The sequence below is a fragment of the Myotis daubentonii genome, chromosome 12 (genome assembly GCF_963259705.1).
Source record: "Myotis daubentonii chromosome 12, mMyoDau2.1, whole genome shotgun sequence".
Classification (NCBI taxonomy): Eukaryota; Metazoa; Chordata; class Mammalia; order Chiroptera; family Vespertilionidae; genus Myotis; species Myotis daubentonii.
This window is the reverse complement of record NC_081851.1, coordinates 61,897,129-61,910,376: the sequence shown is the minus strand read 5'-3', so window position 1 is coordinate 61,910,376 and position 13,248 is coordinate 61,897,129. Positions and strand designations below refer to the sequence as shown.

Sequence of the window (13,248 nt, the reverse complement as noted above, 5' to 3'; positions counted from 1 at the left end):
AGTGATAATGTGATCCCAAAGTATACAAAATGCAGTTCATTACTATTGGTAAGCCCTGTCTCCATAACACATTTTAAGCTTCTTAACTGTAAGAATTTTACTATTTTTAGCATAAAACTTATGTTCTAAAATGATGTCATATATCCTGTACAACCTAAGGAATACCTAGTACAGTGCCGTTCTATTACCTTAGAATACGTACCTCTTCAGTGGGAAGGGCAACATATTCAGTCTGTAGAGGTCTTGGGACTGAGAGGCCAGGTCCTGGTAGAGACACATTTGACAGGCGCCTCTTTCTAACTCCACTACAGTTATTTGGAATCTTGAAGGCACAACGTTTATGATAATTTAATCCACAGCCTAAATATATTTTAAAAGGTTAAAAAAAATATTAAGAATCCAGACAACAGGCTAAATGGAAGCTAACAAATTCAAAAACAGGAAATGTGTAAGAAGGTTTATTTAGAAAGATCAAGTTTTTAGAATGGTAGTTCTTGAACTGTGGTCTCCAAGTATTGCATCACCTGAGAATTTATTAAAAATGTAAATTAGCAAGCTCTACCCTAGACCTATTGAATCAGAAGCTAACAAATCAGTCCTTGAGGTGATTCTGAAGCATGGTAAACTTTGAGAATTACCGGGCTTAAAGCACTTCAACAAATTGTGGCCTGTGTACCAAATTCTTCCCAGGACATTTTAAAATTATATGAAATTCAAATTTCAGTGTTCATGAAGAATTTTATTGGAACACAGCAATATAACATGCTCAATTTTCTTTCACACTATAACAGCAGAGCTAAGTAGTTTCGAGAACATATGGCCAGCAAACCTTAAAATATTTACTCTGGCCCTTTACAAAACAATTTCATTGATCCTTCACCTTAGAGCAGTGGTTCTCAACTTTAGCTGCACATTAGAATCACCTGGGAATCTTTTTAAAATCCTGATTTCTGGGCCTCACACTCGGGAAATTTTGTTTCTTTGTTATTAATGTTGTGGCCTCACCCCATAACAAAGAAACAGAATTTCCGGAGGATGAGACCCAGAAATCTGGATTTTAAAAAGATTCCCAGGTGATTCTAATGTGCAGCTAAGGTTGAGAACCACTGCCTTAGAGTTTTTTAAATAGAACTCTGCACCTCATCCTATTCCCTAGCAATTCTAATTTATAGCAACTTTGTTGTTGCATGTAAAACATTAATGTTTTAAGAAGAGAATAAGGAAGTTAATATCATTTAGCCACTACTTAGTGCCAAGAATTTTACCCATATTACCTCATTTAACTATTCACTCTTCATGAAACCAGTCGAGTAGAATACATTTTACAGACAGAGAAATGATCCTGAGAGGTTTATTAAGTTGCCCAAGAATATGACCCAGTTAGTGGCAAAGGAAAGACCAAAGTCTAGATCTCTCCAATTCTAAACCTGGGTTACTACCTAGTCACTAACTAATGATCTTATTCTTTCCTTGATGATTAGAGAATGCAAATGTGAAATCCTATTTCAAATGATACAACATTTAGAACACATACCTTCACATTTCAGACCCTGACGTACCAGTCCCCAGAGCATCTCACCACAATAATCACAAAAAGTAGGAGCTTTGTAAGAATGTACATAGAGAGTATGTGGACGAATCTGGAAGTCTTCTACTGTGGCCAAAGCTTTTAAAAAAGAAAAATATTAAATAAACCTTATTATACTTGCTATGAGCTTAGGAATGTTGGTCATGTTCATTTATGATGAACTATAGAATAATTTTTTCTCTGAAAGTTTCATCTGACCAAAAAATAAAGTATTTTTAGCATTTACTATTGTGGTTTTTTAAACTCTATTTTAGGAAGTTCATCAGCTTCAATTAATTTCAACTCCGAAAGCAGGTCCTATAGGTAGATATTTTGACGGCCAAAAGCCTTTTCTCAAAGTGACAAGACTGGATTTTAAGCAGTTGTTAGGTCTATTTTAGCCAATTAAAAACAGTCTAACTTATAATACACCGAGAAATAGAATGCTAAAATAAAACCAACCAACCAACCAAATAAATAAATTTGTGGAACCTGACCTCAATTTATAGCAATGTTCCTGTGAGAAATGTACTCAGTTCTAACTTAAGTTCTCAGGATATGCTCCTTGTCTGTTCTCCATAGTCCTAAGTGGTTAACAAAGAGTCTCCTTTCCCCTCTATAAGCAAATGAACAGTAGACACATCTACCAGTAGACATCATCTCACCTACACCTGCAAGTCATTAGTACCCACAGTGGCCTGATGAAGGGCTGGATGTGAACATGACCTCCAGGGAGGACAGGGAATAAAGCTCCTCCAAAGTGAAGAGGAAGACAAGGACTAAGAAGTATACAGATGACTGGGGTTGTGGTATAGCAGATGGATGATAAATGTAGGTACTAGATGAACTGGAAGGATCAGGGACTAATAAGGAAAGGTGATGCTCAGAGAGGATCTCAAAAACAGGCTGCAAAAATGAGCTTGAAAAGAGGAAAAACTGGTGGCAGGACTCTGGACTCTTGGCTGGCTTTCCTTCTCTTCCTTCTCCATCTCTTCCTTCCGTCTCTTCCTCTCATGCTTTTCCTCTCTCCCTCTCTCAGTCTCTGCCAAACAAGGAGTTTTGCAAGCCTACCATATGCATTCTTTGTTCCTTTACACTCCTCACTAACAATCCTGCCCATCTATTACTGGATGAGATCTGAAATCACAGGAGCTACGAAACAATGAATGGCAAGAATGGGTGAAAGAGGGAAAGAAGAGATGGATGAAAGAGGGAAAATGTCCACTGAGAACAAGGAAAGGAGCATTATTTAAATCATGGAAACACCCAGCATTGCAGTTGCCTCTTCCACATCTTCATTACTTCTCTTATTTTCTTTTCTGAACCCCAATTCTTTTCTTTTATACTCTTTACAAAAATGGGAAAAGGGGAACAGAATTTTAGTGTAATTACTTTATTTCTTTGGCTCAAAGAAGAATATATTTCTCTTCTACTTCAATTGATAACCCCCTTAGCTTAGTAACACTCAAGTAATTCAGGGCTTATTTTCCTAGTTTCTCATCTGTGATACAATCTTTCTGAAAGTAAAAATTATGTGGTAATCATTATTGAAAGAAATAAGCAACTATAGTACAAAGACAAAGTATAATGGAACACAGCATTTAGTTGGAGAAAAAAGGGGGAGGGAAAACAAAATAAAAGAAGCTATTTACTTACCTGAAAGAACAACTTCTACTAGGTCTCCTTCATGTATTTCATCTGCTGAGGTAATGAGCTGCAAAATATTTTCTGAGTTCATGTCATGGCGAAAGAGAAGAATTTTGTCATACATGCCAAAGAATCCACACTCTGGAAACTGCAGGAAAATAGTCTTATATCAGTATACACATAGCTATCTGCTTTTATAAGTAAATGTCTCAATCTTATGAAAGAATTTTAACCCTTTTAGGTCCAACGTCAAGGCTGACACGACAGACCAGGTCCAATGTCGAGGCTGAGGTTGACACCGCAAACCGGTTCAACATTCAATCCCGTCAATTAATTTGGACCAGACTGTTTGAATTCCAAAAATAAAATTGGACTGCAAAGGGTTAAATGTAGTTTTTAGCCTAACACTATCTATTTGCTAACAATTCTAACATCTACAAGACTGATCATGTACTTAAGCATCCTGGTTAACTTTCAAGTTCAAAATAGAAAAGTAAACAAATATAATTACTGATTATCTTAAAACACCCGTCTCTTAGAAATACAGGATTTCTTCATTCAGTTACTGATGGAGAATATAAGTTTGAACTTATTGCTATTCTATCTTAGATAGCCAGAAACATAAGCAGTCTTTCTTGCACTCTAGAAATGAACTTCCTCGATGGTTAGATACTAGCCACATGCAGTTACTTAAATTCAATTAAAATCAATAAAATTAGAAATTTAGTTCCTCAGTCACTCTAGCCACACTTCATGTGCCCCATAGCCACCTTAGCTACTGGCTACCATTTTGAACAAGTGCAGATATAGAACACTTCCATCATTGTAGCAAATTGAATAGTGCTGGTAGGTCAACAATTCCCAAACACAGTCACAAAGTTCCAAAACTCCAGTATTTTTTCTATATGCATATATAGACTCTAGCATTTACCCAATATTTTCTTTCATCTATTCACTGTAATTACAAATACATGATTCATTATGGTATCTTTAAAAACAAAACAACTTTTGGTCATAGCAGGAGACTTACAGATCTGTTTATATTTGCCCTAAGCATATTATTTCAATGCGTCTACATTTTGTGACTACAGTGCTTTGATACTTTGGGGTTTAGTAAACCAAGGACTAAAATATAAAAGTATGTGTTCTAAAATGTTTTTGTAGTAAAATTATTTAAGAGAAAATTTTAAGTGCTTATTTTACAAAATAACTGTGTTTAAATTTTAATTCAATTAAAAAAAAAGAGACCATTTGCCTTGGGAAATGCTGCTCTAGATATTTCAAATTTCTTCAGTTAATCTTACAATTGTATGCTCTCATTTTGGCTCCTCATGAAATATTCCTTAGTAAGTTACATAGTATGCCACTGGCCTGCACTGAATGGCCTGAAATGTGTTCCACTATCACTGCACTCAGTGCAGGGATGTTGCTGAGAATATGGTTCATCTACTTGACATGACAGTTTTTCTTTGTGAGGACCAATAAAAAAAATTCCTCTGGTTGGTTTTATAATATGAACAATTTGATCATGTAACTAACCATGTTTTGTTTACTTTGCCCATAACAAAAGCAAAGCCAAGTCTGTGGCCCACTTCTAGCATCATGCTAGGTTGGATTCTATGGTATGTGTTTTAGGTAGAGATACCAACCTAGCTTCATCTTAGTTTCTAACCTTAATTTTCCCATGAAAAATTCTTGTATATATTTCCAAAAAAGGTGTCAAATTTTTGAATAAGTTAAATTTTTAAAATTTGAAAACAATGACTTAATTAGGAACTGAAGAGTTTATTTGTATTTTTTTAAAACCTGGGTAAACAATGGAAAATACAGAATTACAATTTTTATAGCACTAATTATTCTTCCAATTATTTGTCTTACCATTAATATTTATAAAATCCCATAATATGCTTTAAACATATATCTAACACTATAAAAATTTTCAATGGAAAAGAATGAAAAGAGAATGAAAAATTTTTTCATTAAATGATTTTAAAATTAAAATTTTATTAAATTTTTATTATTAAGTTCTACACCATCTAATGGAGTATAACACATCCCTGTAACTTGGTTGCGACAATTCTCAAGCATTAGTAAGGAAGGATTCCAGCCCAGCCGTGTGGCTCAGTGGCTGAGCGTTGATCTATGAACCCGGAGGTCACAGTTTGATTCCCGATCACGGCACGATCCCCAATGTGGAGCATGCAGGAAGGAACTAATCAATGATGTTTCTATCTCATTGATGTTTCTATCTCTCCATCCATCTCCCTTCCTCTCTAACATCAATAAAAATGTATTTTCAAAAAAGAAAGGATTCCACATTTCATCACTATAAAAATAAAATCTCTAAAAATATTTGTATAAATAAAACTCATTTTAAAAATTCTCATTTTGCACATGGACCTGTGGTTTATACAGACAAAATAGTCCTTGTCTTCCGGAAACTTACAATGTACTAATAGGAAGACTAAAATAAACACAAACATACAACATGATAAGGGAAATGTTAAACATGAAAAATGAACAAAATTCTAAAAGACGGGGTAAAGACCTTTAATTGGGAAGGTGGAATACCACTTTAATAGTGATATTTAAGTAGAATCATAACAAAAAGAGAAACAGGGTTTCCGTGGAGAAAAAGTGAAAGTGCAAGTACAAGGTTAACTGGGAGAAAGTAAGTGGCTCAGGTGGTTGGAGTGCAGTCATGTGCACCAAAAGGCATGCATAAAGGGTTATGGGTTCAATTCCCAGTCAGGGCATATACCTAGGTGGAGGGGGGGGGGGAGGTCAATCCCTCGTGAGGCTGCGTATGGAAGGCAACCGATTGATGTGTCTCTCTCACATCAATGTTCCTCTCTCTCTCTCTTTCTCAAACAAAAATTTATAAAACATATCCTCAGTAGACTTAATAAATGAATTTGGCAATGTAGCAGGATACAAAATTAACACCCAGAAATCTATGGCTTTTTAATACACCAATAATGAACTCACAGAAAGAGAAACAAAAAAAGCAATCCCATTTACTATTGCAACAAAAAAAGTAAGATACCTAGGAATAAACTCAACTAAAAGACTGTACTCGGAAAACTACAGGACATTGAACAGAGACAGAGGAAGACATAAACAAATGGAAGAATATCCCATGTTCATGGATTGGTAGAATCAACATCATTAAAATGTCCACCCTACCCAAAGCAATCTATAGATGCAATGCACTCCCCATTAAAATACTAATGGCATATTTCACAGACCTAGAACTCCAAAAATTCATCTGGAATATAAAAAGACCCTGAATAGCCGCAGCAACCCTGAGAAAGAAGAACAAAGTTGGAGGGATCCCAATACCAGATATCAAGCTATATTACAAAGCCATTGTTCTCAAAACTGCCTGGTACTGGCACAAGAACAGACATATAGACCAATGGAACAAAAGAAGAAACCCAGAAACTGACCTAAACCATAATGCTCAATTAATATTTGGCAAGAGCATACAATGGAGTAAAGAAAGTCTCTTCAATAAAGGGTGTTGGGGAAAATTGGACAGATACATGCAAAAAAATGAAACTAGACTACCAACTTACACCATACACAAAAATAAACTCAAAATGGATAAAGGACTTAAACGTAAGATGGGAAACTATAAAAATCTTAGAAGGATTCATAGGCAGCAAAATATCAGACATGCCGTAGCAATGTCTTTACCAATACAGCTCCTAGGACAATGGAAACTAAGGAGAAAGTAAACAAATGGGACTACATCAAAATAAAAAGCTTCTGCACAGCAAAAGAAACCATCAACAAAACAAGAAAGCCCACTGCATGGGAGAACATATTTGCCAATGTTATTTCTGATAAGGGTTTAATCTCCAAACTTTACAGGAAACTCATACAACTTAACAAAAGGAAGATAAACAATCCAACCAAAAAATGAGCAAAGGACCTAAACAGACACTTTTCGAAAGAGGACATACAGAGGCCAAAAGACATATGAAAACATGCTCAAAGTTACTAATATCCGAGAGATGCAAATCAAAATGACAATGAGGTACCATCTCACACCTGTCAGAATGGCTATCATCAACAAATCAACAAGACAAGTGCTGGAGAGGATGTGGAGAAAAAGGAACCCTTGTGCACTGCTGGTGGGAATGCAGACTGGTGCAGCCACTGTGGAAAACAGTATGGAGATTCCTCAAAAAACTAAAAATGGAACTCCCATTTGACCCAGTGATCCTATTTCTAGGAATATATCCCAAGAAATCAGAAACACCAATCAGAAAGGATAAATGCCCCCCTATGTTCATATCAGCACAATTTACCATAGCTAAGATCTGGAAACAGCCTAAGTGCCCATCAGTAGATGAATGGATTAGAAAACTGTGGTACATCTACATGATGGAATACTATGCTGCTGTAAAAAAGAAGGAACTCTTACCATTTGCAACAGCATGGATGGAACTGGAGAGCATTATGCTAAGTGAAATAAGCCAGTCAATGAAGGAAAAATACCACATGATCTCACTCATTTATGGATAATTAAGACCATTATAAATTGATGAACAAAAATAGAGGCAGAGCAACATTGAACAGACTGTCAAACTACAGTGGGAAGGCCGGAGAGGGTTGGGGGAGAGGATAAGAGATCAACCGAAGGACTTGTATGCATGCATATAAGCATAACCAACAGACACAAGACACTGGGGGGTATGGGAGGCTAGGGGAAGGTCAAGGGGAGAAAAAAACAAAGGAGACATATATAATACTCTTTGCAATACTTTAAGCAATAAAACAATTAAAAAAAGAAGAAAAAGCATTAAAAAAAAAGGGCAAAGGACCTAAATAGACACTTTTCGAAAGAGGACATACAGAGGCCAAAAGACATATGAAAACATGCTCAAAGTTACTAATATCCGAGAGATGCAAATCAAAATGACAATGAGGTACCATCTTACACCTGTCAGAATGGCTATCATCAACAAATCAACAAAGACAAGTGCTGGGGAGGATGTGGAGAAAAAGGAACCCTTGTGCACTGCTGGTGGGAATGCAGACTGGTGCAGCCACTGTGGAAAACAGTATGGAGATTCCTCAAAAAACTAAAAATGGAACTCCCATTTGACCCTGTGATCATATTTCTAGGAATATATCCCAAGAAATCAGAAACACCTATCAGAAAGGATATATGCCCCCCTATGTTCATAGCAGCACAATTTACCATAGCTAAGATCTGGAAACAGCCTAAGTGCCCATCAGTAGATGAATGGATTAGAAAACTGTGGTACATCTACACAATGGAATACTATGTTGTGGTAAAAAGGAAGGAATTCTTACCATTTCCAACAGCATGGATGGACCTGGAGAGCATCATGCTAAGCGAAATAAGCCAGCCAGAGAAAAATAAATATCACATGATGTCACTCATTTGTGGAATAACATGAACATAAACTGATGAACAAAAGTAGATCCAGAGACATAGAAGCAACCAACAGACCATCTAACCTCAGAGGGAACACAGGGGTGGGGGAAGGTGTAAGAGATCAACCAAAAGACTTGTATGCATGCGTATAAGCATATCCCATGGACACAGACTGTAGTGAGGTGAGGGCATGTGCTGGGGGGTGGGAACGGCCGAGAAGAGGTCAATGGGGGGAAAAAGGAGACATATGTAATACTTTCAACAATAAAGAATTCAAATTTTTTAAAAAAAGCAAAATAAAACAAAACAAAAATTCCAAAACATATCTTCAGGTGAGAATTTTAAAAAGAATAAAGTCACAGAACCTATCAACAACGTTAAGTGAGGATTGCTGTATTTAGTTTATTTCCCTAGGGCAGTTCTCAATTGGGATAATATTACCCCCCCCCCCCCAGAAGATATGTGGCCATGTCTTGAGACACTTTTGGTTATTACAACCTGAGGTCTGGCGGCCAATGGATAAAGGCCAGAGATGCTGCTAAAGAGCCTACAATGCACAAGACAGCTCACAAAATAAAACTGACCCAAAATGTCCACAGTGCTAAAGGTAAGAAACTACTGTAGGGAATAAGAGTATAGAGAGACTGGAAAATGTGGAAGGAAGTTGACAACCTTCTGAAAACTAGACATGCCCATATTTCCTTCCCTAGCTTACCTCAGCTTTGATTAAAAGAAAGAGGAAATGAAAGAAACAGCAAAAGCCATCAGGGTAGAAGCAAAATAGGCCTTTAATTTAGCCTCTTTCCAAATTCCCCCAGGCTTTCCTAGATTTGCTTTCTACAGACTGTGCCAACAACTCCTCCTGACTGTACAAAATGAAGTCTCTTCCTAGTCCATTTGAAAAATTAATAGAATTTCATCATAATGTTATCAAATTCCCACTTCTTATCAGCTCTCTTTGCCCACTTCAAACTCTTTCTTTGCTTTTACATTAAAGATGGCTTCAAGAATAAAAAAGATATTTCCTTTTATTTATTTTTAAAAAAAAATATATTTTATTGATTTTTCAGAGAGGAAGGGAGAGAGATAGAGAGTTAGAAACATCGATGAGAGAGAAACATCGATCAGCTGCCTCCTGCACATCTCCCACTGGGGATGTGCCCGCAACCCAAGTACATGCCCTTGACTGGAATCGAACCCGGGACCCCTCAGTCCGCAGGCCGACGCTCTATCCACTGAGCCAAACCGGTTTCGGCAGATATTTCCTTTTAATAACCATTTCAGAAGTTACTTTTTATGGTATGCATTTACATTTATTATAAGTAAAAGGTACCAATACTTGCAAATAAAATTTATTCAAGCAACTTTATGTTGGGAGTTCTTTATGTGAACCGTTTAAAGTTCATGCCATGAAACTTTTGTCAGAAAAATGGTAATGAGGCAGGAAGTTTTCAAGTTTTTCATTCTATGTGGTCAAATACAATTTTTGCATGTTAACAAAGGAGCTTTAAAATTTAACATTTATCTGAACAAATAACTTACCACTATACACTTTTAAAAAGGAGCATGGGTTTTATTCTAAGTACAATGGGAAACCTTGAAGAGTTTTAGTGTACATTTTAGTTTAAGTTTTTTTTTTAAATTCTAACTGAAGTATAATGAATAAGTGCACTAATCTTTTTTTAAAAATATATTTTATTGATTTTTTTTTTTTTTACAGAGAGGAAGGGAGAGGGATAGAGAGTTAAAAACATCCATGAGAGAGAAACATCGATCAGCTGCCTCCTGCACACTCCCCACTGGGGATGTGCCCGCAACCAAGGCACATGCCCTTGACCAGAATTGAACCCGGGACCCTTGAGTTCGCAGGCTGACGCTCTATCCACTGAGCCAAACTGGTAGGGCCACTAATCTTAATTAGAAGAGATAGACTACTATATACACACGCACACACACACACACCCATTACCACTACCTAGACCAAAATATAGAACATTCTCAGCACCACAGATTTCTTTACATTCATTTAATTTTAGAAGCAGAACACTAAAATCATTTTTAAATTTGATGTCAAATAAATCTTCACAGGACATCTTTCTTTCTAATAACTACATCATAGTAATAAGCTACACAAGGGCAAGGACATTCTTTTTTCATGTTCCTTACTGAACTCCTAACACCTAGAACTTAGTATTTCACAGGCACTTACTAAAAAGGTTGTGGCCTACTGAGCAAAGTTAACTAATTTAACACTACTATATTTCCCAGGGACAAATAATTTAATACCATTTTTAGGAAAGTATTAACTAAAGAATAATTTAAATGATTCTGTTTCTAAATACCGATAAAAGGCCCTAGAGCAGCCGTGGGCAAACTACAGCCCGCGGGCCGGATCTGGCCCGTTTGAAATGAATAAAACTAAAAAAAAAAAAAAAGACCGTACCCTTTTATGTAATGATGTTTACTTTGAATTTATATTAGTTCACACAAACACTCCATCCATGCTTTTGTTCCGGCCCTCCGGTCCAGTTTAAGAACCCATTGTGGCCCTCGAGTCAAAAAGTTTGCCCACCCCTGCCCTAGAGTCTAGATGAGTCAATGAGAAGATTACTCAACATAACTGAGTTTATTCTGAACTTTCATCATTAATCTCCAACCCAGAATTTTCTGGGTATGACATACCAGAGGAGCACTTCATTTAACATTTGCTATTTCTCTTTGACACAAACCAGAACAATCTTTTTTCATTTTCCTTCTTCCTTGTTTTTATTAGTTCTGATTACTTTAATTCAAACTATCTGGAACTTTTTATCCTAGCCAAGGTCTTAACCTGAATATCCAGCAGAATTTTTTAAAAAAACACCACACACTTCTTTCAGTTCGAGCCTCCAGATTAGTTATGGTTGCCTAACACTATTTGCTAAGACAAAAAGGACTAGGGTGAAGAGTAGGATGACGCCTAGCTTCTACAACCCAGCTGTCGTAGAAAAAAATGAGACAGGAAAACAGCCCGTAATGACAACTGGTTTCCAGAAAACAAAAGATACAGCTGGGTTTTTTGCTCTACTTTGGCAGGACCTGAAAATTACAACCAACCAGTGCCTGCAGAGACAATGTATTCAGTCAAAGAACAGGCCAAAAACACTTGTTAATAAGGAATCATAAGCAAAGTCTTCAGGTCTAATGTCATGTAAATAGTCAAAACTAAAAAATGTTTAAATCAGCTAAAAACAGTCAGTCAACTTTAGTTAGAATTATTTCATTTTCAGTAAACACTGTTATAGCTTAAAGAATTTCCTTTCTCACCCCAATTACAATTACTATGCTCATTCAACAAATTAATGCAGTAGCAGTAGCATCTTAGAGGTACATCCCTTTGGCAATATGAAAGCAAGAAGGTGGGGAACTAACATTCATTGAATATAGGTGTGTGTTTTATTAATTGACTTTAGGGAGAGAAAAAAAAAAAAAGAGAAAGAGAGAGAAACATCGATCACTTGCCTCCCGAACGCACGAGTCCTGACATGGAATCAAACCTGCAAACCTAGGTGTGTGCCCTGACCAAAAATCGAACTCACCACCTTTGGTGTATGGGATGACGCTCCAAACAACAGAGTTACACAGGCCAATGCTGAGCATAGTTATTATGCATTAGGTATTGTGCAAAGCACTTGTTATAGACAATTCCATTTAATTTCTTCGAAATTCCTAAAACAATCTCAGTTCTCTAATAAAATGAACACAAGCTCTATTTTTTATAGTTTGTCATATGCTAAACACTAAAATCAAAAGGCAAGAGTAAAGCAATGCCAGCGTGTTGGAGGAATGCTATACTCACTTTGGTATTTACTAAAATTTTAAGACCACCACAGGACCAATGGTGTTTCCAGATTTAAAGAGACTTAAAAAAATCGTGACTATTACTACTTGAGGGCACTAATTATGTGCCAGACACTGTATCAAGGGCTTACATTTAATCACCATAATTTTTAAATGGAGGTAAATATTATGATCCTACAGATCAGGACCGAAAGTCAAGTGACTTGAAAAGGGTCTATATTCAAAAATCAAGAAAATGGTAGAATCAATATCATCACCTGAGTCTGTCTCAGAGTCTAAAACACTACTACTTCTTTTTTTCGATTATTCTAGTTTGTGTGTGTGTGTGTGTGTGTGTGTGTGTGTGTGTTTAACACACACCAGTAACAAAAAATAATACAGATTTAAACACTCATGTAATTTTGACATTGGGAATCCATGCATGAATAAACACTATAAAACAGGCAGGGCTTCTGGCCTATTCCCTCGATCCTGATTTGCTCATTTGTAATATGACTCTCTGGTATTAGCCCCCAGCAGAGATCTGATCAGCCAGTTTCTGCTTGGCTCAATCCCAGCTCTACTTGCTGCTCACACAGGCTTGCTTTCTTGGTTCTCCTGACTGCCAGGTCCACTAGTTCTTTGGCTTTTATCAGCATAAAAAGCACTCCTTTTAGTGTATAAACTCCTAGAAGGCAGAGATCCTGTTTGTTGTTAAATTTTTTTATAAACCAACATGCAAATATAGGAATCTAATATTTATTTATTTATTTATTTATTTACACATACAATCCTTGTTTAA

General features: G+C 36.5%; 1 protein-coding gene across 6 annotated transcripts in view; it reads right to left on the bottom strand.

The window, feature by feature from the left end:
* PRKD3 (protein kinase D3) overlaps positions 1–13,248 on the bottom strand; it is a 68,786-nt gene that overhangs the window by 42,328 nt on the left and 13,210 nt on the right. For 5 of the 6 annotated variants that reach the window (XM_059660106.1, XM_059660110.1, XM_059660107.1 and 2 more), the window contains exons 3-5: positions 3,224–3,362; positions 1,535–1,666; positions 203–360 (exon numbers count right to left, since the gene is read on the bottom strand). In XM_059660106.1, coding sequence (XP_059516089.1) covers positions 203–360; positions 1,535–1,666; positions 3,224–3,362 — 429 coding nt within the window. The remainder of the gene's footprint in view (positions 1–202; positions 361–1,534; positions 1,667–3,223; positions 3,363–13,248) is intronic. The other variant, XM_059660111.1, reaches the window with a different exon arrangement.